Below are 24,196 nucleotides of genomic sequence, written 5' to 3'. Positions count from 1 at the left end.
GGACCCTCTCCTGCAGGGAGCTCCCAGCCCAGGACCCCCGAATCCCCCCCAAAATCCCCCCAAAATCCCATTAAAATCCCATTAAAATGCCCCAAATTGTCCCAAATTTTCCAAATTTCCCAAATTTTCCCAAATTTCCCCAAATTCACCCGAAAATTCGACCAGACCCAGCTCTGAGGCCATCTGGACCCTCTCCTGCAGGGAGCTCCCGGCCCAGGACCCCCAAAAATCCCATTAAAATCCCCTTAAAAATCCCATTAAAATGGCCCAAAATGCCCCAAATTCCACCCAAATTTTCCCAAATTTCACCCAAATTTTCCCAAATTTCCCCAAATTTTCCCAAATTTCCCCAAATTCACCCCAAAACTCGACCAGACCCAGCTCTGAGGCCATCTGGGCCCTCTCCTGCAGGGAGCTCCCAGCCCAGGCCGCGTCCAGCACTCGGCTCCCGCTGCGATCCCGCGCCAGCTCCAGCCAATGGCCCTGCAGAAGAGATAATGTATGCAAATTTATGCAAATGTATGCAAATTCATATAAATTTATGCAAATATCACAAAATTTCAGCAATCAACCCAATCATCTGAAATGAACAGGGAATTACTCCAGAATATCGTGATAATCAGAATTTTTCTGCGAAAATTTGGCATTTTTTTGTTGTGAAAAACAGCTTTTTTCACTAAAAATTGGATTTTTTTCACTAAAAAATCGGTTTTTTGTTAAAAAATTATTCTCATTTCTATATTAAAAAAATTCTGTATTTTTCTCCCAAAAGCTGGGATTTTTGTGCTGAAAAATCTGATTTTTTTCACGTAAAAACCAGGTTTTTTGAGCAAAAAATCCGATTTTTTTTCACTAAAAAATGGGTTTTTTTCCCCAAAACTGGGGATTTTCACCCCCTTTTTTCCGTGGGTTTTTGGGGTACCTGGAAGAGTTTCTGGAGCCGCTTCCTGGTGGGATTGGGAAGCCCAAAAACCCAAAATTGGCCTCAAAAATCCCTTTTAATTTCCCAAAATTTGAATTTTTTCACTGAAAAATTGGATTTTTTTTTGTTAAAAAGTTGCTTTTTTTCCCTGAAAAATAATTGGAATATTTTTCTTTAAAATCAGAATTTTTTCATTCACAAATCCAATTTTTCCCATGGAAAAAATTCAATTTTTTTCCAAAAAAAATCGGATTTTTTAAACCAAAAAATCGGATTTTTTTTGTTAAAAAGTCGCTTTTTTCCCTGAAAAATAACTGAAATACTTTTCTTTAAAATCAGAAATTTTTCACTAAAAAACCCAACTTTTCTTATGGAAAAAATTGGATTTTTTCCTCCAAAAAACCGGATTTTTTTGTTAAAAAGTCTTTTTTTTTTCCTGAAATCGGAATATATTTTTTGATGAAAAATCAAAATTTCTTCATTAAAAAATCCAGATTTTCCTATTAAAAAAATTTGGATTTTTTCCAAAAAAAATCAGATTTTTGAACCAAAAAGTCGGATTTTTTTTGGTAAAAAAGTTTCGTTTTTTCCTGAAAAATAATTGGAATATTTTTCATTAAAATCAAAATTTTTCACTAAAAAACCCAATTTTTCTTATGAAAAAAATTGGATTTTTTTCCTCCAAAAAATCGGATTTTTTAACCAAAAAATCGGATTTTTTTTTGTTGAAAAGCCGCTTTTTTTCCTCAAATCAACATATATTTTTTGCTGAAAAATCAGAATTTTTTCATTCACAAATCCACTTTTTTCCATGGAAAAATTCGATTTTTTCCAAAAAAATCGCATTTTTTGAACCAAAAAAATCGGATTTTTTTTGTTAAAAAGTCGCTTTTTTCCCTGAAAAATAATCGGAATATTTTTCATTAAAATCAGAATTTTTTCACTAAAAAACCACAATTTTTTTCCTGAAAAATTTGGATTTTTTCCTCCAAAAAATCGGATTTTGTTGCTAAAAATTCACTTTTTTTTCCTGAAATCGCAATATATTTTTTGCTGAAAAATCAGAATTTCTTCATTAAAAAATCCAGTTTTTCCCATGAAAAAATTCGATTTTTTCGTCCAAAAAATTAAATTTTTTCTCAAAAAAATCAGATTTTTGAACCAAAAAAATCGGATTTTTTTTGTTAAAAAGTTGCTTTTTTCCCTGAAAAATAATTGGAATATTTTTGTTTAAAATCAGAATTTCTTCATTAAAAAACCCAACTTTTCTTATGAAAAAAATCTCATTTTTTCCTCCAAAAAATTGGATTTTGTTGTTAAAAATTCACTTTTTTTTCCTGAAATCGCAATATATTTTTTGCTGAAAAATCAAAATTTCTTCATTAAAAAATCCACTTTTTCCCATGAAAAAATTCAAATTTTTTCCTCCAAAAAATTGGATTTTTCAACCAAAAAATCGAATTTTTCCTCCAAAAAAAAGGGATTTTTTTCCCTAAAAAACCGTGATTTTTTTTCCCAATCCCGGCGATTTTTCCCCCGTTTTTCCCGCGTGTTTTGGGTACCTGGAGCCCCCTGAGGAGCCGTTTCCGGGCGGGTTTGGGGACGCTCGGGGAGCCCAGCAGGACGTCCCAGACGCGGCTGCCGGGGCCGCTCCGCGCCAGCGCCGCCAGCGCCGGGCGGGGCAGCGCCCGCAGCGCCCCCAGCAGCGCCCGCGGCTCCCGGAACGACAGCAGCGACTGCAGAGCGCGGGAACCCACCGGGGACGGCGGGAACGGCTGAGGGAACCGCGGGGGAAAGGGCGGGGATGGCGGGAAATGGCGGGAACGGCGGGGAAAGGGCGGGGAATCGGGAATGGGGAATGGCGGGAACGGCGGGAAAATGGGGAATGGCGGGAACGGCGGGGAATGGCGGGGACGGCGGTAACAGCGGGAAATGGGGAATGGCAAGAATGGCGGGAATGGCGGGGATGGCGGGAAATGGGGAATGGCAGGAACAGCGGGAAATGGGGAATGGCGGGAACGGCGGGAAAATGGGGAATGGCGGGGATGGCGGGAAATGGGGAATGGCAGGAATGGCACGAAGTGGCAGGAATGGCGGGGACGGCGGGGAAATGGGGAATGGCGGGAACCGCGGGGAATGGCGGGGACGGCGGGGACGGGCGGGGAATGGCGGGGAATGGAGGGAACGGGCCGGGAATGGCAGGGAAATGGGGAATGGCAGGAAATGGGGAATGGCGGGAACGGCAGGAAATGGGGAATGGCGGGAACGGTGGGGACGGGCGGGGAATGGCGGGGAATGGAGGGAACGGGCCGGGAATGGCAGGGAAATGGGGAATGGCAGGAAATGGGGAATGGCGGGAACGGCAGGAAATGGGGAATGGCGGGAACGGCGGGGAATGGAGGGAACGGCGGGAAAATGGGGAATGGCGGGAACGGCGGGAAATGGGGAATGGAGGGAACGGTGGGAAAATGGGGAATGGCGGGAACGGCGGGAAATGGGGAATGGGGGGAACGGGCAGGAACGGCGGGAGAAAGGGCGGGAACGGCGGGAACGGGCGCGGGATCGGGGGGAACAGCGGGGAAATCAGGGAATGGTGGGGAATGGGGAATGGCGGGGATGGCGGGAACAGCGGGAAATGGGGAATGGTGGGAATGGCGGGAAATTGGGAAGGGCGGAAATGGCGAGAAATGGGCAATGGCGGGAATGGCGGGAAAATGGGGAATGGCGGGGACGGCGGGAACGGCGGGAAATGGGGAATGGCGGGAATGGTGGGATTGGCGGGGAAATGGGGGGAAATTGGGAATGGCAGGGACAGCGGGAAACGGCGGGAAATGGGGAATGGCGGGAACGGCAGGGAAAGGGCGGGAAATGGGGAATGGTGGGGACGGGCAGGAACAGCGGGAACAGCGGGAAATGGGGAATGGCGGGAAATGGGGAACGGCAGGGAATGGCGGGAACGGCAGAGAATGGCAGGAACGGCAGGGAATGGCGGGAAAATGGGGAATGGTGGGGACGGCGGGAACGGCGGGGAATGGGGAATGGCGGGAATGGCGGGGAACGGGCGGGAATGGCGGGGAAAGGGCGAGAACGGGCGGGGATGGCGGGAGAAAGGGCGGGGAAATGGGGAATGGCGGGGACGGGCAGGAACGGCAGGAATGGCGGAGAATGGGGAATGGCGGGGACGGCGGGGAACGGCGGGGAAAGGGCGGGAAATGGGGAATGGTGGGGACGGGCAGGAACGGCGGGAACGGCGGGAAATGGGGAATGGTGGGGATGGCGGGAATGGCGGGAAATGGGGAATGGCGGGGAATGGGGAGTGGCGGGAACGGCGGGAAATGGGGAATGGTGGGGAATGGCGGGAATGGCGGGGAAATGGGGGGAAATGGGGAATGGCGGGAAATGGAGAATGGCGGGGACAGCGGGAAATGGGGAATGGTGGGAAATGGGGAATGGGGAATGGCAGGGATGGCGGGAACGGTGGGGAAATGGGAATGGCAGGGAAATGGGGAATGGGGAATGGCGGGGAATGGCGGGAAATGGGGAATGGCGGGAAATGGGGAATGGCGGGAAATGGGGAATGGCAGTAAATGGGGAATGGCGGGAACGGCGGGGAAAGGGCGGGAACGGGCGGGAAAAAGGGCAATGGCGGAAATGGCGGGAATGGCGGGAAATTGGGAAGGGCGGAAATGGCGGGAAATTGGGAAGGGCCGAAATGGCGGGAATGGCGGGAAATTGGGAAGGGCCGAAATGGCGGGAATGGCGGGAAATTGGGAAGGGCCGAAATGGCGGGAAATTGGGAAGGGCGGGAATGGCGGGAAATTGGGAAGGGCGGGAATGGCGGGAAATTGGGAAGGGCGGAAATGGCGGGAAATGGGCAATGGCGGGAATGGAGGGAATGGCGGGGAAATGGGGGGAAATGGGGAATGGGGGGGAATGGCGGGAAATGGGGAATGGCAGGGAAAGGGCGGGGAATTGGGAATGGCGGGAAAATGGGGAATGGTGGGGACGGCGGGGAAAGGGCGGGGGATGGGGAATGGCGAGAATGGCGAGGGAAATGGCGGGAACGGCGGGAATGGCGGGGAAATGGAGGGAAATGGGGAATGAGGGGAACGGGCGGGGAATCGGGAATGGTGGGAAATGGAGAATGGCGGGAATGGGGAATGGCGGGAATGGCGGGAAATTGGGAAGGGTGGAAATGGCGGGGAAATGGGGAATGGTGGGAAATCGGGAATGGCGGGAAATTGGGGAAGGGCAGAGAAATCAGGGAATGGTGGGAAATGGGGAATGGCGGGAATCGGGAATGGCGGGAAAATCGGGGGGAATAGGGAAATGAGGAATGGGGGGGAATGGGGAATGGCGGGAAATCGGGGAAAAGGGCGGGAAAATGGGGGGGAAATGGGGGGAAAATCGGGGGGGAAACCGTGGGAAAATGGTGAGGAAATTGGGAATGGCGGGAAAATCGGGAGGAAGGGCGGGAAAATCGGGGGAAATGGTGGGAAAATGAGTGAAAATGAAGAAAAGGAAAAAATCAAATTAATGCGAAATAACGCAAAAACATCTGGGAAAACCCCGCCCCCTAAACCACACCCCTTTAAGCCACACCCTCTTAAGCCACACCCACTTAAACCCCACCCCTTTAAAGGTGGCTCTGATTGGCCACACCCATTTAAACCCCACCTTTTCTGACCCCACCCCATTCCAGCCCTCTCCCAATGAAGCCCCACCCCTTTTACCTCAGGCTCCGCCCCCTTGTCGCTGTCCCCGCCCTCCAGGGGGCGGAGCTGGGCCAAGGCAAGGAGGCAACGGGGGTGGTGGGGCGGGTCCCAGCAGCGCAGGGCCTGATGGGAAAGGGGTGTGGTTTAGAAATGTAAATAAGAAAGGGGAGGGGCTTAAAGGGAAAGGGAAGGGCTAAAGGAAAGGGGCGACGCCAAGCAGGGCATGCCTGATGGAAAAGGGGCGGGGCATAGAAATGTAAATAAGAAAGGGGAGGGGCTTAAAGGAAAGGGCTTAAGGAATGGGGCAGGGCCAGGCAGGGCATGCCTAGTGGGAAAGGGGCGGGGCATAGAGATGTAAATAAGAAAGGGGAGCGGCTCAAAGAAAAGGGCAGGGCTTAAGGAAAGGGGCGGGGCCAAGCAGGGCAGGGCCTGGAATTAAAGGGGAGGGGCTTAGGGGAGGGAATGTGAAAGGGGGTGGGGCTTAAATAAGTGCGGTTTTAAAGGGGAGGGGCTTATAGGAGCACAATCTTGAAACATTAAGGGGTGGAGCTTCAGAATGGGTGGAGCTCCAGGGAAAGAGGCGTGGCTTCAAAGAAATGGGTGTGTCCAAAAAGAGGCGTGGCTTACATGAAGGGTTGTGGTCTAATCAGGCTGTTAAAAGTGGGAGGAGCCTAAAACAAGGTGGAGTTTCTGGGAAAGGGGTGTGGTTTATTTGGGCTGTTCAACAAGTGGGCGGGGCTTAGGAAAGGGTGTGGCTAAACCTGAAATGGGCGTGGCTTCGCTCAAAGTGGGTGTGGTTAGAAAGTGAGCATGGATTGGTTCCATGGGTGCAGCATTTTTAAAGGGGCGTGGCCTAGCACAAAGTGGGTGAATCTGAACACAACAAAGGTGCAGTGTAGAACAAAGTGGGCGTGGCCTAGCGGGAAAAGGGGCGTGTCCCACCTGGAAGAGCCACTTGAGCGCCTCCCCCTGGAGGCGGGGGTGCCTCTGGGCCGCCCCCAGCAGGGCCAGCACCACCCCGGGGTGGCCCCGGGCCAGCGGCTCCTCCAGGGCGGGGCCCAGCTCCGACAGCACCTCCGACACCTGCGGGGAGGGACACGCCCACCGGGGGTCAGCCACGCCCCCTCGGCTCCCGTCCGCCAATCAGCAAGTCGCTCCCGGTCAAATGTGTCATTTAAGCCCCACCCCTTTGGGGTTTTATGTCTTGAAGCTCCTCCCACCACCCTTCCGGCCAATAAGAAGCTCCCTCTAAGCCACACCTGCTTTAAGCTCCTCCTCTTTCACACCCCATCCCTTTAAGCCCCTCCCACCATCCTTTGGACCAATAGGAATGTCCTACTGAAGCAGACGCCCTTTAAGCTCCTGCTCTTTCACACCCCATCCCATTAAGCCCCTCCCACCATCCTTTTGACCAATAGGAATGTCCCACTGAGGCAGCCGCCCTTTAAGCTCCTCCTCTTTCACACCCCATCCCATTAAGCCCCTCCCACCATCCTTTTGACCAATAGGAATGTCCCACTGAGGCAGCCGCCCTTTAAGCTCCTCCTCTTTCACACACCATCCCTTTAAGCCCCTCCCACCATCCTTCGGACCAATAGGAATGTCCCACTGAGGCAGACGCCCTTTAAGCTCCTCCTCTTTCATACCCCATCCCTTTAAGCCCCTCCCACCATCCTTTGGACCAATAGGAATGTCCCACTGAGGCAGACGCCCTTTAAGCTCCTCCTCTTTCACACCCCATCCCTTTAAGCCCCTCCCACCATCCTTCGGACCAATAGGAATGTCCCACTGAGGCAGACGCCCTTTAAGCTCCTCCTCTTTCACACCCCACCCCTTGATGCTCCTCCCACCATCTCCCAGCCAATCAAATCCTCCCGCTTAACCCACACCCCGATTAAGCCCCTCCCATTTAGCATCACTCCTCTAAGCCCCTCCCACCACTGCACCGACATTCTTCCTTTAAGCCCCGCCCATTTTATGCATACAATTAAACCTCACCCACCTCTAATTAGCATTTTTTAGCCCCACCTCCTGCAACAACATTAGGCCCCGCCCACCACCCTCCCAACCAATGAGATCCTCATTTTAAGCCCCTCCCCTTTAATCCCCGCCTCCTCTAGTCATCTCCCTGTTAAGCTCCACCCCTTTAAAGCTCTTCCCATTCAGGCCCCTCCCCTTTTGACCCTACCCTACCCTGTTAGGCCCCTCCCCTTTATTACACACATAATTTCCATCTTCATGCCCCTCCCCCTTTAAACCCCGCCCCCAACGCCCCACCCAGCCAAGCCCCACCTACCACATCCTCGGGGGCGTGGTCAAGGAGCCTCTGCAGGCCGTGATTGGCCACTCGGTGCGAGGCCACGCCCCTCAGGTGACCCCGCAGGTGACCCCGGAAGAGCTCCCGGAGCCCCGGGGGGTCCAGGACTGTCATGGCCGCCTCCAGGAGGCGGGACCGCTCAGGGTCCTGCAGTGACGTCAGCAGAGGGCTGGGCCAATCAGAGAGAGGGAAAGAGACAGGACGGCCAATCAGAAATACGGAATCTGGAGAAAGAGCCAATCAGAGCATCAGAGGTGCAGGGGACAGCCAATCAGGGAAAGGGGATTTGGAGGAGCAGCCAATCAGAGAATGAGGATCAGGGACAGTAACCAATCAGAAAAATAGGATTGGGAGCAGCAGCCAATCAGAGAAAAGTGATCCAGAGCAACAGCCAATCAGGGAATGGTAGATGTGGCTCTGCCCAAATTTGGTAAGAGAGCAGTCAATCACATGAAGGGGCGTGGTCAACGAGATGAGGAGTTGCTAAGCAGGAAATGGGGGCCAGGAGTCATCAGCCAATCAGAAAACAGCAGCAGGATCCCTCAGCCAATTAGGACAGAGGAGAAAAGGCAGCAGCCAATCAGCACTCACCTCTGGTCGTGGGCGGGGCTGTCCTGGCTGAGGCAGCCAATCAGGGCGCGGCAGAAGCGGGCGCAGGAAGGCGATTGGCTGCGGTGCAGGGCCCAGAGCGCCCCCTGCAGGCAGAGGCTGGCGCAGGCCGGGCTCAGCAGAGCTGGGGGAGGGGGGGAAATTTGGGAAAATTTGGGGATTTTGGGACATTTTGGGAGAAATTTGGGGAATTTGTGGGCAAATTTGGGACATTTTGGGGAAAATTTGGGGAATTTTGGGAGAAATTTGGGACATTTTGGGGGAAATTTGGGGATTTTGGGAAATTTGGGGGAAAATCTGGGACATTTTGGGAGAAATTTGGGACATTTTAGGAGAAATTAGGGACATTTTGGGGAAAATTTGGGAATTTTGGGGATTTGGGGAAAATTTGGGACATTTTGGGAGAAATTTGGGACATTTTGGGAGAAATTTGGGACATTTTGGGGGAAATTTGGGGAAATTTGGGGCATTTTGGGAGAAATTTGGGGAATTTTGGGGGAATTTGGGGAAAATTTGGAATATTTTGGGGGAAATTTGGGACATTTTGGGAGAATTTTGGGAATTTTGGGGATTTTGGGAAATTTGGGGGAAAATCTGGGGCATTTTGGGGGAAATTTGGGACAATTTGGGGGAAATTTTGGGAATTTTGGGACATTTGGGGGAAAATTTGGAAAATTTTGGGGGAAATTTGGGACATTTTGGGGGAAATTTGGGACATTTTGGGGAAATTTTGGGGATTTTGGGAAATTTGGGGGAAAATCTGGGGCATTTTGGGGGAAATTTGGGACATTTGTGGGAAAATTTGGGAAATTTGGGACATTTTGGGGAAAATTTGAGGACATTTTGGGGGAAATTTGGGACATTTTGGGGGAAATTTGGGACATTTTGGGGAAAATTTGGGACATTTTGGGGGAATTTGGGGAATTTGTGGGGAAATTTGGGACATTTTGGGGGAAATTTTGCAGGAAATTTGGTGAAATTTGGGGAATTTTGGGATTTTGGGGAAAGTTTGGGACATTTTGGGGGAAATTTGGGACATTTTGGGGGAAATTTGGGATTTTGGGGAAAATTTGGGACATTTTGGGGAAAATTTGGGAATTTCGGGACATTTTGGGGGAAATTTGGGGAATTTATGGAGAAATTTGGGACATTTTGGGGGAATTTGGGGAAATTTGGGACATTTTGGGAGAATTTGGGGGAAAATCTGGGGCATTTTGGGGGAAATTTGGGACATTTGTGGGAAAATTTGGGACATTTTGGGGGAATTTGGGAAAATTTGGGACATTTTGGGGGAAATTTGGGACATTTTGGGGAAAATTTGGGGAATCTTGGGGGAAATTTAGGACATTTTGGGAGAAATTTGTGGCATTTTGGGGGAAATTTGGGAAATTTTGGGAATTTTGGGACATTTTGGGGAAAATTTGGGACATTTTGGGAGAAATTTTGGACATTTTGGGGAAAATTTGGGGAAATTTGGGGAATTTTGGGATTTTGGGGAAAATTTGGGACATTTTGGGGAAAATTTGGGACATTTTGGGGGGAATTTTGGGGATTTTGGGACATTTTGGGGAAATTTGGGGAATTTGGGGGATTTTGGGACATTTTGGAGAAAATTTGGGGATTTTGGGGAAAATTTGGGACATTTTGGGGAAAATTTGGGGAAAATTTGGAAATTTTGGGGATTTTGGGACATTTTGGGGAAAATTTGGGACTTTTTGGGGGAAATTTGGGACTTTTTGGGGGAAATTTGGGAAAATTTGGGCAATTTTTGGGAGAAATTTGGGGAATTTTGGGGGAAATTTGGGAATTTTGGGGATTTTGGGACATTTTGGGATAAATTTGGGACATTTTGGAAGGATTTGAGGGGGAAATTTGGGAATTTTAGGGAGATTTTGGGGAAATTTGGGAATTTTAAGAGAAACTTTGGGGGAATTTAGGGGAAATTTGGCGATTTTGGGAAATTTTATTGGGAAATTTGGGGATTTTTGGGCCACATTTGTGAGATTTTAGACCAAAATTTAAGGATTTGGGAAATTTCTGGAAGAAATTTGAGGATTTTGGGGGGAATTTGTGGGGAAATTTGTGATATTTTGGGGGAAATTCAGGAATTTGGGGAGAATTTGGAGATTTTGGTGGAATTTAGAAATTTTTAGGGGAAAATTTGGGAATTTTGGGGAAAATTTGTGGGATTTTAGGGAATTTCTGGAGAAATTTGGGTTTTTTAGGGGGAGTTTGGGAATTTTGGGGGCAATTTGGGGATTTATGGGAGATTTAAAAGAAATTTGGGGCATTTTTGACAATTTGAAGGCGATTTTGGGGTAATTTTGTGGGTTTTTGGTTAATTTTAGGGGTTTTGGGGTGATTTTGGGGGTTTTGGGGTGATTTTAGGACTTTTAGGGAGTTTTTGGGGTGATTTTGGGTGTTTTAAGGAGTTTTTGGGGTGAATTTTGGGGTTTTAAGGAGTTTTTGGGGTGAATTTTGGGGGGTTTTGAGGTGATTTTGGGAGTTTTTGTGGTGATTTTGGGGGTTTTAAGGAGTTTTTGGGGTGAATTTTTGGGGTTTTAAGGAGTTTTTGGGGTGATTTTTGGGGTTTTAAGGAGTTTTTGGGGTGAATTTTGGGGTTTTAAGGAGTTTTTGGGGTGAATTTTTGGGTTTTAAGGAGTTTTTGGGGTGATTTTTGGGGTTTTAAGGAGTTTTTGGGGTGAATTTTGGGGGTTTTTGAGGTGATTTTGGAAGTTTTTGGGGTGAATTTTGGGGTTTTAGGGCTCACCTGGAATTTGCTGCTCCAGTCCCTGGGCCAGCTCCTCCAGCAGGGGGCGGAACGAGGCCGGAAGCTCCGCCCCCTCTGGCAGTGACCATGCCTCCTTTGCCTTTAGCTCCTCCTTCTTTGTCTTTGGCTCCGCCCCCTTGGGGGGAGGGACTGGAGGGGGATGAGGCAGAAATTGGGGGGGGGGGGGGTGAGAATCCCCAAAAACCTCCCCAAAACCCCCAAATTCCTCCCTAATCCCCCCAAAATTCCCAAATTTTTCCCAACTCCCCCCAAAATCCCTGAAAATCCCCAAATTTCTCCTCCAAACCACCCCAAATCCACTCAAATCTCCCCCCAAATCCCCACATTTTTCAGTAAATTCCCCAAAAATTCCCCAGATTTTTCCCCCTGCATCCCTGACGTCCCCCAGCACCTCCAAATCCCCCTCAATCCCCCCTAAATCCCCTCAAATCCTCCAAAATCCTCCCAATTTCCCCCAAAATTCCCAAATTTCTTCTCCAACCCCCCCTCAAAATCCCCTCAAACCCCCCCAAATCCTTCCAAATTCCCCCAAAATTCCCAAATTTCTTCTCCAACCCCCCCTCAAAATCCCCTAAAGTTCCCAAAGTTCCCCCCAAATCCCCTCAAATCCCCCCAAAATGTCCCAAACCCCCCCAAATTTCCCACTTATTCGGGTCCCTGCCACCTCTGAGCGCCCCCAAACCCCCACAAACCTTCCCAAATCCCCTCAAATCCCCCCAAATCCCCCCAAAATGTCCCAAACCCCCCAAATCCCCCGCTCACCCGGATCCCTGCCGCCGCTGAGCGCCTCCAGCAGCGCCCTGAGCACGAAGCTGCCGTTGGGGTCGCGGGCCAAGCCCCCCAGATCCTGCCCCAGGACCCCCGCCAGCTCCCCCAGCGCGGCCTGCAGCCCCTCCCCCGGGGGCTGCCCCTCCCCCAGCGCGGCCGGGAGCCTGCCCAGGGCGGCCTGCAGCACCCGGGAGCCCCGGGGGTGGCGGGAGACCCCCCCCAGGCGGCGGAGCAGCGGGGGAAGGGTCCCGGGGGGCGCGCGGGGCAGCAGGCGCAGCAGCAGCCGCGAGGCGCCGGGGTGCAGGGCGGCGGCCGGGAGCCAGCGCGAGGCCTCGGCGAGCACGTTGGGGGTGAACAGGGCTGGGAGGGGGGAAAAAAAGGGAGAATTGGGGGTTAAACGCACAGAAATGAGGGTTAAACGGGGAAAAATGGGGGTAGGGAGGGGAAAAATTCCCTAAATCACCTCAAATTCCCTCACAGAATCTCCTTATCCCCTCAGGGAACTCCCCAATCTCCTCCTGAACCCACCCAATCTCCTCAGAAACCCACCCAATCTCCTCATAAACCCCTAAATTCCCTCATAAATCCCCCCAAACCCCTCACAAATCCCCCAATCCCCTCCTGAACCCACCCAATCTCCTCAGAAACCCACCCAATCTCCTCATAAACCCCTAAATTCCCTCATAAATCCCCCCAAACCCCTCACAAATCCCCCAATCCCCTCATAAATCCCCCAAAACCCCACATAAATCCCATAATCCTCTCATAAATCCCCAAAAACCTCTCATCAACCCCTCATAAACCCCAAAATCCCCTCACAGAAACCCCTAATCCCCTCAGGGAAACCCCAAGATGCTCATGAAGCCCCTAATCCCCTCATAAATACCCCTAATCTCCTCATAAATACCTCAAATCCCCTCATAAATACCCCAAATCCCCTCATTTCCCTCACAAACCCCCCAATCCCCTCATAAATACCCCCATTTCCCTCATAAATCCCCCCAAATTCCCTCACAGAACCACTTAATCCCCTCAGGGAAACCCCAAGCCACTCATGAACCCCAAAATCCCCTCATAAACCCCTCACTTCCCTCATAAACCACCCAATCCCCTCATAAAGCCCCCAAACCCCTCATAAATCCCCCAATCCTCTCATAAATCCCCCAAAACCCCTCATAAATCCCCCAAAACCCCTCATAAACCCCAAAATCCCCTCACAGAAACCCCTAATCCCCTCAGGGAAACCCCAAGCCACTCATGAACCCCGAAATCCCCTCATAAATCCCCCCAATTCCCTCATAAACTCCTCACTTCCCTCATAAAGCCCCAATGCCCTCATAAATACCCCCATTTCCCTCATAAACCCCCCAAAACCCCTCATAAACCCCCAAATCCCCTCACAGAACCCACTAATCCCCTCAGGGAAACCCCAAGATGCTCATGAACTCCAAAATCTCCTCATAAATCCCCCCAATTCCCTCATAAACCCCCCAATCCCCTCAAAAATACCCCCAATCCCCTCATAAATACCCCCATTTCCCTCATAAACCCCCCAAAACCCCTCATAAACCCCAAAATCCCCTCACAGAACCCCCTACTTCCCTCAGGGAACCACCAATCTCCTCATGAACCCCCCAATCCCCTCATAAATACCCCCATTTCTCTCATAAATCCCCAAAATCCCTTCATAAACACCCAAAATCCCCTCATAAACCCCTCAATTCCCTCATGAACCCCCCAATCCCCTCATAAATCCCCCCATTTCTCTCATAAATCCCCCAAAATCCTCTCAGAAACCCCCCCAAATCCCTCAATTCGCTCACAAACCCCACAATCCCCTCCTAAATACCCCCAATCCCCTCATAAACCCCTCACTTCCCTCATAAACCCCCCAATCCCCTCATAAATACCCCCATTTCCCTCATAAATCCCCCAAATCCCCTCATAAATCCCCCAAAATCCTCTCACAGAACCCCGTAATCCCCTCACAGAACCCCCAAGCTCCTCATCAACACCCCCAATCCCCTCATAAATCCCCCCAAACCCCTCATAAACCCCCAAATCCCCTCATAAACCCCAAAATTTCGTCATAAAGCCCCTCATAAACCCCAAAATCCCCTCATAAATCCCCCAAATCCGCTCATGGAACCCCGAAATCCCCCCAAAAAACCCCCAAACCCTTCATAAACCTCTTAAACTCCTCATAGCCCCTAAAATTGCCTCATAAACTCCCCCAAAACCCCTCATTAACCTCAAAATCGCCTCATAAATCCCCCAAATCCCTTCATAATCCCCCCCAAACCCCCTCAGGAACCCTCAAACCCCCTCTCACCGAGCTCCTCCTCGCTCAGCCCCTCCTCCAGCGTCTCCAGAGCCCTCCGGAAATACTCGGCAGTATCGGGATCGAGGCGAGGCCCCGACTGTCGCCACTGTCGCGACATGTCCGGCGCGGGGAGGACCTCAGCGTGAACCACCATGTTGGAATGGGGGGGGGAAAGGGCGGGAACGACGCCAACACTCGGGAAACCTCGCGAGGTTTCGTTGGCTATGTCCCTGTATCTGTCAATCAAACATTGCTCCGCCTCCGCTGAGGTGTGGCCACGCCCATCATGTTGAAGGTCATTAGCTTCGTGGGCTGTCAATCACTCACTGTACCGCCTAGTTTTGCATAATTTATTCTGTCAGTCATTCATTGCGCCGCCCCTCTTTTTGCATCCCTTATACCGTTGCTTGGCTGTCAGTCAATTAGTCGATTGATCAATTAATCAATTGCCTATTTTCCTGTTAATCACCCGTTGCCACGCCCCTTTTTTATTCAATCAATCCAAATATTAATTGATTAATCTGTGCCAAACCAATCACTCTTTTCCACACGCTTTTTAGTCAATCAATCAATCAATCAATCACCCACAGTCCTGTCAATCACCAATGGGTACCGTTTCAGTCAATCACAGGTTGCTACGCTGCACAGTGATTAATCAATCAATCAATTAATCAATTAATCAATCACAGCCCTGTCAATCACCCTTTCCCCTCACGCACGGCCTGTCAATCACAGATCGCCCCGCCCCTTTCCCCTCACGCACCACCCGCCAATCACCCGCAAGCCCCGCCTCCCTCCCATCACTCCCCGCGCGCCGCGTCCCTCCCCCTCTCCCTTCCCCCGCTCTCTCTGTGCCCCCTCCCCGCCGTTCCCCCCTCCCCGCTCTCCCTTTCCGCCCGTTCCGCCCCTCACCGTTCCCCTCTCCCCGCTCACCCCGCTCTATTTTTTCCCCGTTTTCCTCCGTTTTTCCCCCATTTCTCCCCCGCCATGTCCGAATCCCTGGGCTGGTGCGTGGAGGCCGTGCGGGCCGCGGCCGAGCCGTCTCTGTCGCGGGCGCTGCTGGCGCTGCGCGCCCGGCACACGCGGCGGGCCGGGGGCCCCGCGCGGTTCCGGGAGCGAGGGGGGCTCGGGCCGCTGCTGGAGCTGGTGGGGCCCGAGAGGCCCCGGAGGGTGCTGGAGCTGGCGCTGAGCGTGCTCGGGAACTGCTGCACCGAGCCCGGCTGCCGGCGGCAGGCCAGGAGCCTCGGAGGGGTGCCGCGGCTGGGTGAGTGAGGGGCGTAGGGGCTGCGGGTGAGGGGGAAAGTGTCGGGTGTGAGGGGAAAAGTGTGAGGTGTGAGGGAAAAAGTACCGGGAGTGAGGGGGAAGGTGTGAGGTGTGAGGGAAAAAGTATCGGGAGTGAGGGGGAAAGTGTGAGGTGTGAGGGAAAAAGTACCGGGAATGAGGAGAAGAGTGTGAGGTGTGAGGGAAAAGTGTCAGATGTGAGGGAAAAAGTAGCAGGAATAAGGGGAAAAGTGCGAGGTGTGAGGGAAAAAGTACCGGGAATGAGGGGAAAATGTGAGGTCTGAGGGAAAAGTGTCAGATGTGCGGGGAAAAGTACCGGGAGTGAGGGGAAAAGTGTGAGGTGTGAGGGGAAAAGTGTGAGGTGTAAGGGAAAAGCGTCAGGTGTGAGGGAAAAAGTGTCGATTGTGAGTGGAAAAGTACCGGAAATGTGGAAAAAAGTACCGGGAATTTGGAAAAAAGTACGGGGAATGTGGAGAAAAGTGTCGGGAATGTGGGAAAAGCGTCCGGTGTGAGGGGAGAAGTGCTGAGAATGTGGAGAAAAATGCCGAGAATGTGGAGAAAAGTGTCGAGAATGAGGGGAAAAGTGTCCGGTGTGAGGGAAAAAGTACCGGGAATGTGGAGGAAAGTACTGGGTGTGTTGCTAAAAGTGCAGGGACTGAGGGAATAAGTGTCCGGTGTGAGGGGAAAAAATACCGGGAATGAGGGGAAATATCGGGTGTGAGGTGAAAAGTGTCGGGAATGTGGGGAAAAGTGTCGGGAATGTGGGGAAAAGTGTCGGGAATGAGGGGAAAAGGGTCGGTAATGAGGAGAAAAGTGTCAGAAATGTGGAGAAAAGTGTTGGGAATGAGGGGAAAAGTGTCCGGTGTGAAGGGAAAATGTTCGGAGTGAGGGGAAAAGTACCAACGGTGAGGGGAGAGGGACTTGAAATGTCCAGTGTGAATAAAAAAATGTCAGAAATGTGGAGAAAAGTGTCGGGAATGAGGGGAAAAGATTCGGGAGTGAGGAGAAAAGTGTCAGAAATATGGAGAAAAGTGTTGGGAATGAGGGGAAAAGTGTCCGGTGTGAGGGGAAAATGTTCGGAGTGAGGGGAGAATTGTCAGGTGTGAGGGGAAAAGTGCCGGGAATGTGGAGAAAAGTGTCGGAAATGTTGAGAAAAGTGTTGGAAATGTTGAGAAAAGTGTTGGAAATGTTGAGAAAAAGTGTTGGAAATGTTGAGAAATGTGTTGGGTGTGAGGGGAAATGGGCCGAAATGGGAGGAGAGCGGTCCGGCCTGAGGGCAAAAATGCCGGGTGTGAGGGAAAAAGTGCCGGGAATGTGGAGAAAAGTGTCGGAAATGTGGAGAAAAATGTTGGAAATGTGGAGAAAAGTGTCGGAAATGTGGAGAAAATGTTGGAAATGTTGAGAAATGTGTCGGGTGTGAGGGGAAATGGGCCGTGGTGGGAGGAGAGGGGTCCGGCCTGCGGGCAAAAATGCCAGGTGTGAGGGAAAAAGTGCCGGGAATGTGGAGAAAAGTGTTGGAAATGTGGAGAAAAGTGTTGGTTGTGAGAGGATAAATGTCGGAAATGAGGGAAAAATATCAGGAATGAGGGAAAAATGTACCGGGAATGTGGGGAAAAAGGTGCGGTGTGAGGGGAGATGGGCCGGGGTGGGAGGAGACGGGTCGGGTGTGAGGGGAAAAATGCCGGGTGTGAGGAGAAAAGTGTCGGAAATGTTGAGAAAAGTGTCGGAAATGTTGAGAAAAGTGTTGGAAATGTTGAGAAAAGTGTTGGAAATGTTGAGAAATGTGTTGAGTGTGAGGGGAAATGGGTCGGGGTGGGAGGAGAGGGGTCCGGCCTGAGGGCAAAAATGCCGGGTGTGAGGGAAAAAGTGCCGGGAATGTGGAGAAAAGTGTCGGAAATGTGGAGAAAAGTGTTGGGTGTGAGGGGAAAAGTGTTGGAAATGAGGGAAAAATATCAGGAATGAGGGGAAAATGTACCGGGAATGTGGGGAAAAATGTTGGGTGTGAGGGGAGATGGGCCGGGGTGGGAGGAGATGGGTCGGGTGTGAGGGGAAAAATGCCCGGTGTGAGGAGAAAAGTGCCGGAAATGTGGAGAAAAGTGTTGGAAATGTTGAGAAAAGTGTTGGAAATGTTGAGAAAAGTGTCGGAAATGTGGAGAAAAGTGTTGGAAATGTTGAGAAATGTGTCGGGTGTGAGGGGAAATGGGCCGGGGTGGGAGGAGACGGGTCCGGCCTGAGGGCAAAAATGCCGGGTGTGAGGGAAAAAGTGCCGGGAATGTGGAGAAAAGTGTCGGAAATGTGGAGAAAAGTGTGGGGTGTGAGGGGAAAAGTGCCGGGAATTTGGAGAAAAGTGTCGGAAATGTGGAGAAAAATGTTGGGTGTGAGGGGGAAAGCATTGAGTGTGAGGGAAAAAGTATCGGGAATGTGGAAAATATCTCGGGAATGAGGGGAAAATCTCGGGAATGAGGGCAAAAGTGCTGAGAATGAGAAAAAGAGTGTTGAGAATGCGGGAAAATACCGGGAATGTGAAAAAAAGAAATTGGGAATAAGAGGAAAAATATCGAGTGTAAGGGGAAAAGGGCCGGGTGTGTCCTTTGACCCCAGTGTCCATTCCTGACCTCTGACCCCATTCCAGTGTCCATCCCTGACCTTTGACCCCGTTCCAGTGTCCATTCCTGACCTTTGACCCCTGACCGAGTGTCCATCCCTGTCCGAGTGTCCATCCCTGACCTCTGCCCCCATTCCAGTGTCCAGTGTCCATCCCGGACCTCTGACCCCATTCCGGTGTCCATCCCTGACCTTTGACCCCATTCCAGTGTCCATTCCTGACCTTTGACCCCATTCCAGTGTCCATCCCTGACCTTTGACCCCTGACCGAGTGTCCATCCCTGTCCGAGTGTCCATCCCTGACCTCTGCCCCCATTCCAGTGTCCAGTGTCCATCCCTGACCTCTGACCCCATTGCGGTGTCCATCCCTGACCTTTGCCCTCTGTCCCTCTGTCTGTCTGTCCCAGTGTCCATCCCTGACCTCTGTCCATCTGTCCCAGTGTCCATCCCTGACCTCTGTCCGTCTGTCCTGTCCCAGTGTCCATCCTGGTGCTGACCTTTGCCCCCTGTCCCTCTGTCCCAGTGTCCATCCCTGACCCATGTCCGTCTGTCTGTCTGTCCCAGTGTCCATCCTGGTGCTGATCTCTGTCCCTCTGTCCGTCTGTCTGTCTGTCCAGTGTCCATCCTGGCGCTGCCCGCTGCCCCCGAGAGCGTGCGGAACCGCGTCGCTCGCACCTTGGCCAACCTGGCACTGGCCCTTTGCCCCCTGTCCGTCTGTCCCTCTGTCCATCCTGGCACTGACCCCTGTCCCTCTGTCCATCCCTGACCCATGTCTGTCTGTCTGTCTGTCCAGTGTCCATCCTGGCGCTGCCCGCTGCCCCCGAGAGCGTGCGGAACCGCGTCGCTCGCACCTTGGCCAACCTGGCGCTGGAGCCCGAGGGAGCGCAGGACGTGCTGGAGGCCGGTGAGGAGAACATGGGGAAAATCCGGGGGGATTTGGGAAAATTCGGGGATTTTTGGGGCTTTTCTGAGAGATTTTGGGGGAAATTCAGGGATTTTGGGGTTTTCTGAGAGATTTGGGGGAAATTTGGGGATTTTTGGGGGGTTTTTCTGGAGATTTTGGGGAAATTCGGAAATTTGTGGGCTTGTTTGGGAGATTTTGGGGGTAATTCAGGGATTTTTGCGGGGTTTTTCGGGAGATTTTGGGGAAATTCGGGGATTTTGGGGGGGTTTTCTGAGAGATTTTGGGGGAAATTTGGGGATTTTTGGGGGTTTTCTGAGAGATTTTGGGGGAAATTTGGGGATTTTTGGGGCTTTTCTGAGAGATTTTGGGGAAATTTGGGGATTTTGGGGGGATTTCTGAGAGATTTTGGGGAAATTTGGGGATTTTTGGGGGGTTTTCTGAGAGATTTGGGGGAAATTCGGGGATTTTTCGGGGTTTTCTGAGAGATTTTGGGGGAAATTCGGGGATTTTTGGGGGTTTTCTGAGAGATTTTGGGGAAAATTTGGGCGCTTGTTTGGGAGATTTTGGAGAAAATTCGGGGATTTTTGGGGGGTTTTCTGAGATTTTGGGGAAAATTCGGGGATTTGGGGCTTGTTTGGGAGATTTTGGGGAAAAATCGGGGATTTTGGGGGTTTTTTTGAGAGATTTTGGGGAAAATTTGGGTTTTTTGGGGGCTTTTGGGGGAGATTTTGGGGAAAATTCAGGGATTTGAGGGCTTGTTTGGGAGATTTTTGGGGAAAATTCGGAGATTTGGGGGCTTTTTGGGAAATTTTGGGGAAATTCGGGGATTTGGGGGCTTGTTTGGGAGATTTTGGAGAAAATTTGGGGATTTTTGGGGGGTTTTATGAGAGATTTTGGGGAAAATTTGGGGATTTGGGGGCTTTTCTGAGAGGTTTGGGGGGAAATTCAGGGATTTGGGGGCTTTTCTGAGGGATTTTGGGGGAAATTCGGGCATTTTTTGGGGGAATTCCGGGGGGTTTTGGAGGAAATTTGGGGAAATTTGTAATTTTTGGGGGGAATTTGGTGATTTTGGGGAAATTTGGGGAAATTTGTAAACTTCTTGGGGATTTTCAGGGATTTTGGGGAAAATTTGGGGATTTTGGGGGGGTTTCGAGAGGAAATTTAGGGATTTTCTGGTTTTATTGGGGAATTTTGGGGATTTGGGGGGAGTTTGGGGAAAATTTGGGTGAATTTTGGGGGGAATTTGGGTGAATTTTGGGGTGAATTTTGAGGGAATTTTGGGGGCGATTTGAGGGAATTTTGGGGGAATTTTGGGGGCAATCCGGGTGAATTTTGGGGGTGATTTGAGGGAATTTTGGGGGAATTTTTGGGGGCGATTCAGGTGAATTTTGGGTGAATTTTGGGGGTGATCCGGCTGAATTCTGGGTGAATTTTGGGTGTGATCCGGGTGAATTTTGGGACGATCTGAGTGAATTTTGGGGGCGATTTGGGTGAATTTTGGGTGAATTCTGGGGGCAATTTGGGTGAATTCTGGGTGAATTTTGGGGGCAATTTGGGTGAATTCTGGGTGAATTTTGGGTGAATTTTGGGGGCAATCTGGGTGAATTCTGGATGAATTTTGGGGGCGATCCGGGTGAATTCTGGGTGAATTTTGGGGGTGATTTGAGGGAATTTTGGGTGAATTTTGGGTGTGATCCGGGTGAATTTTGGGGGCGATCCAGGTGAATTTTGGGACGATCCGAGTGAATTTTGGGGGCAATCTGGGTGAATTGGGGGGGCGATCAGGGTGAATTTGGGGGGTGATCAGGGTAAATTTTGGGTGAATTTTAGGGGTGATCCGGGTGAATTCTGGGTGAATTTTGGGGGCGATTTGGGTGAATTTTGGGTGAATTTTGGGGGCAATCCGGGTGAATTCTGGGTGAATTTTGGGGGCAATTTGGGTGAATTCTGGGTGAATTTTGGGTGAATTTTGAGGGCGATTCAGGTGAATTTTGGGTGAATTTTGGGGATGATCCGGGTGAATTCTGGGTGAATTTTGGGTGAATATTTGGGGCGATTCAGGTGAATTATGGGTGAATTTTGGGAGTGATTTGAGGGAATTTTGGGTGAATTCTGGGGATGATCTGGGTGAATTCTGGGTGAATTTTGGGAGCGATTCAGGTGAATTCTGGGTGAATTCTGGGAGCGATTCAGGTGAATTTTGGGTGAATTTTGGGGGCGATCCGGGTGAATTTTAGGGGCGATTCAGGTGAATTTTGGGGGTGAACAGGGTAAATTTTGGATGAATTTTGTGTACGATCCAGATGAACTCAGCTTCCTCTCCCCCCCTAACCCAACCCCCATTAACCCCTCAGGTGCCGCACCCCTCCTCATCACCCTCACCTCCACCTGCACCACCCCCGCCTGCCTCCTCAGCGCCGCCCGCGCCCTCCGCATCCTCAGCACCCCCCAAACCCCCCGGGACCCCCCCAAACCCTCCCCGCCGCTCCCCGCCCCGAGCCGCGCCCGAGCCGCCGCCGCTCTCTCGTCCCGCCTGGCCGCGCTGGGCCCCGCCGAACCGGGCGCGGCGGCGGCGCTGGCGCGGGCGCTGCGGGCGCTGCTGGCCCCGCCGTGCCCCGCCGCCGTGGCCGAGGCGCTGAGCCCCGCGCTGGCCGCGCTGGCCGCGCTCGCCGCCCGACCGGAGCTGGACCCGCGCGGCTCCGCGCTGGCCGTGCTGGCCGCGCTCAGCGGCCGCGGGTGGATGCGGCCCGCGCTCGGCGCCGCCGGAGCCGTGGAGGCCGCGGTGGGAGCCGTGAGGAGGGGGCTCGGCCAGGGGGGAGCGGGGGAGGAGGGGGAGGATGGGGGGTGGGAGTTTGGGGGGTGGGAGGGGGAGTTTGGGGATGCGGGATACGAGTTTGGGGAGGGGGAAGATGAATTTGGGGGGTGGGGGGATGAGTTTAGGGGTTGGGGGTATGAGTTTGGGGGTGGGGGGTATGAATTTGGGGGGGATTCTAAATTGGGTGGGGGTCTCAAAGTTAAGGGTGAGGGTCACAAATTTGGGGGTGACGGTCACAAAGTTAGGGGTGATCCTAAGTTGGGTGGGGGTCCTACATTTGGGGGTGAGGGTCTGAAAGTTAAGGGTGATTCTAAGTTGGGTGAGGGTCTCAAAGTTAAGGGTGATCCTAAATTGGGTGGGGGTCTCAAATTTGGGGGTGAGGGGCACAAAGTTAGGGGTGATCCTAAATTGGGTGAGGGTCTCAAATTTGGGGATGAGGGTCACAAAGTTAGGGGTGATCCTAAATTGGGTGAGGGTCTCAAAGTTAAGGGTGATCCTAAATTGGATGGGGGTCTTAAATTTGGGGGTGAGGGGCACAAAGTTAAGGGTGATACTAAGTTGGGTGAGGGTCTCAAATTTGGGGATGAGGGTCACAAAGTTAGGGGTGATCCTAAATTGGGTGGGGGTCTCAAAGTTAAGGGTGATCTCAAATTGGGTGGGGGTCTCAAATTTGGGGGTGAGGGTCCCAAATTTCAAGGTGATCCTAAGTTGGATGGGGGTCTCAAATTTGGGGGTGAGGGGCACAAAGTTAGGGGTGATCCTAAATTGGGTGGGGGTCCTAAATTTGGGGGGGATTCTAAATTGGGTGGGGGTCCTAAATTTGGTGGTGAGGATCTCAAAGTTAAGGGTGATCCCAAATTGAGTGGGGGTCCTAAATTTGGGAATGATGATCACAAATTTGGGGGGGATTCTAAATTATGTGGGGGGTCCCAAAGTTAAGGGTGATCCTAAATTGGGTGGGGGTCTCAAATTTGGGGGTGAGGGTCCCAAAGTTAAGGGTGATCCTAAGTTGGGTGGGGATCCTACATTTGGGGGTGAGGGTCTGAAATTAAGGGTGATCCTAAATTGGGTGAGGGTCCCAAATTTGGAGGTGGGGATCCCAAATTTGGGGGTGAGGGTCTCAAAGTTAAAGGTGATCCTAAGTTGGGTGAGGGTCCCAAAGTTAAAGGTGATCCTAAATTGGGTGGGGGTCCCAAATTTGGGGGTGATGTTCACAAATTTGGGGGGTGGTCCTAAGTTGGATGGGGGTCACAAATTTGGGGTTGATTCTAAATTGGGTGGGGGTCCTAAATTTGGGGGTGAGGGTCACAAATCTGGGGTGGGGCTCCTAAATCTGGAGGTGATTCTAAATTGAGTGGGGGTCCCAAATTGAGTGGGGGTCACAAATCTGGGGGTGGGGATCCCAAATTGAGTGGGGGTCCCAAATTTGAGGGTGAGGGTCACAAATTTGGGGGTGGGGATCCCAAATTGAGTGGGGGTCTCAAGTGAAGGGTGGTGCCAAATTGAGTGGGGGTCCTAAATTTGGGGGTGATCCCAATTTGGGTGGGGGTCTCACAGCTAAGAGTGGTCCAAAATTGGGTGGGGGGCCCCAAGTTAATTGTGGGGGTCCCAAATTGGGTGGGGGTCTCCCCCAACCCTCCCAATTTGGGGGGGGTGGTCTCCAAATCAATGGGGGTCCCAAATTGGGTGGGGGTCCCCATTTGAATGGGGGACCCGAATTTGGGTCTGGGGGTCCCAAATTAGGTGAAAATCCCAAATTTAAGGGTGGGGGGTCCCAAATCTGAGCCCCAGGACCCCAAATTTGGGTCTGGGGGTCCCCAATTCTCATCCTGGGCTGGGTCCCAGGGTCCCCAATTGGGTGGGGGTCCCCAATCAGGTGCCAATCCCAAATTTGGGTCTGGGGGTCCCAAATCCAGGTCCAAGGAGCCCCAATTTGGGTCTGGGGGTCCCAAATTAGGTGAAAATCCCAAATTTGAGTCTGGGGGTTCCAAATCCAGGTCCAAGGGGCCCCAATTTGGGTCTGGGGGTCCCAAATTAGGTGAAAATCCCAAATTTGGGTCTGGGGGTTCCCAGTTTGGGTCTGGGGGTCTCGATTTAGATGAAAACCCCAAATTCAGGTCTGGAAATCCCCAGGTCAGATCTGAGGG

The 24,196-nt window shown here is 51.5% G+C and overlaps 2 protein-coding genes across 2 annotated transcripts; one reads left to right on the top strand and one right to left on the bottom strand.

Annotated features, from left to right (window-relative positions):
• Nucleotides 1-359: 359 nt before the first annotated feature.
• Nucleotides 360-14,608, bottom strand: NOP9 (NOP9 nucleolar protein; the record flags this gene model as incomplete). The annotated part of the gene is made up of 9 exons (XM_084227483.1): nt 14,455-14,608; nt 12,117-12,482; nt 11,334-11,483; nt 8,546-8,687; nt 7,934-8,123; nt 6,580-6,720; nt 5,656-5,760; nt 2,485-2,697; nt 360-483 (listed from the first exon to the last, which is right to left on the bottom strand). Coding segments are annotated over exons 1-9 (1,576 nt in total), but the record flags the coding sequence as incomplete, so codon positions are not given.
• A 706-nt stretch (nt 14,609-15,314) lies between these two features.
• On the top strand, nt 15,315-22,025 carry LOC311165992 (armadillo repeat-containing protein 5-like; the record flags this gene model as incomplete). Its single annotated transcript, XM_084227484.1, has 3 exons — nt 15,315-15,709; nt 19,124-19,234; nt 21,589-22,025. Coding segments are annotated over exons 1-3 (825 nt in total), but the record flags the coding sequence as incomplete, so codon positions are not given.
• Between the last annotated feature and the right edge of the window lie 2,171 nt (nt 22,026-24,196).

The sequence above is a fragment of the Fringilla coelebs genome (assembly GCF_963513975.1).
Source record: "Fringilla coelebs genome assembly, contig: SCAFFOLD_437, whole genome shotgun sequence".
In the NCBI taxonomy this organism is placed as follows: Eukaryota; Metazoa; Chordata; class Aves; order Passeriformes; family Fringillidae; genus Fringilla; species Fringilla coelebs.
Note: the sequence above shows the minus strand (reverse complement) of the source record. Positions and strands in the feature narration are given on the sequence as shown.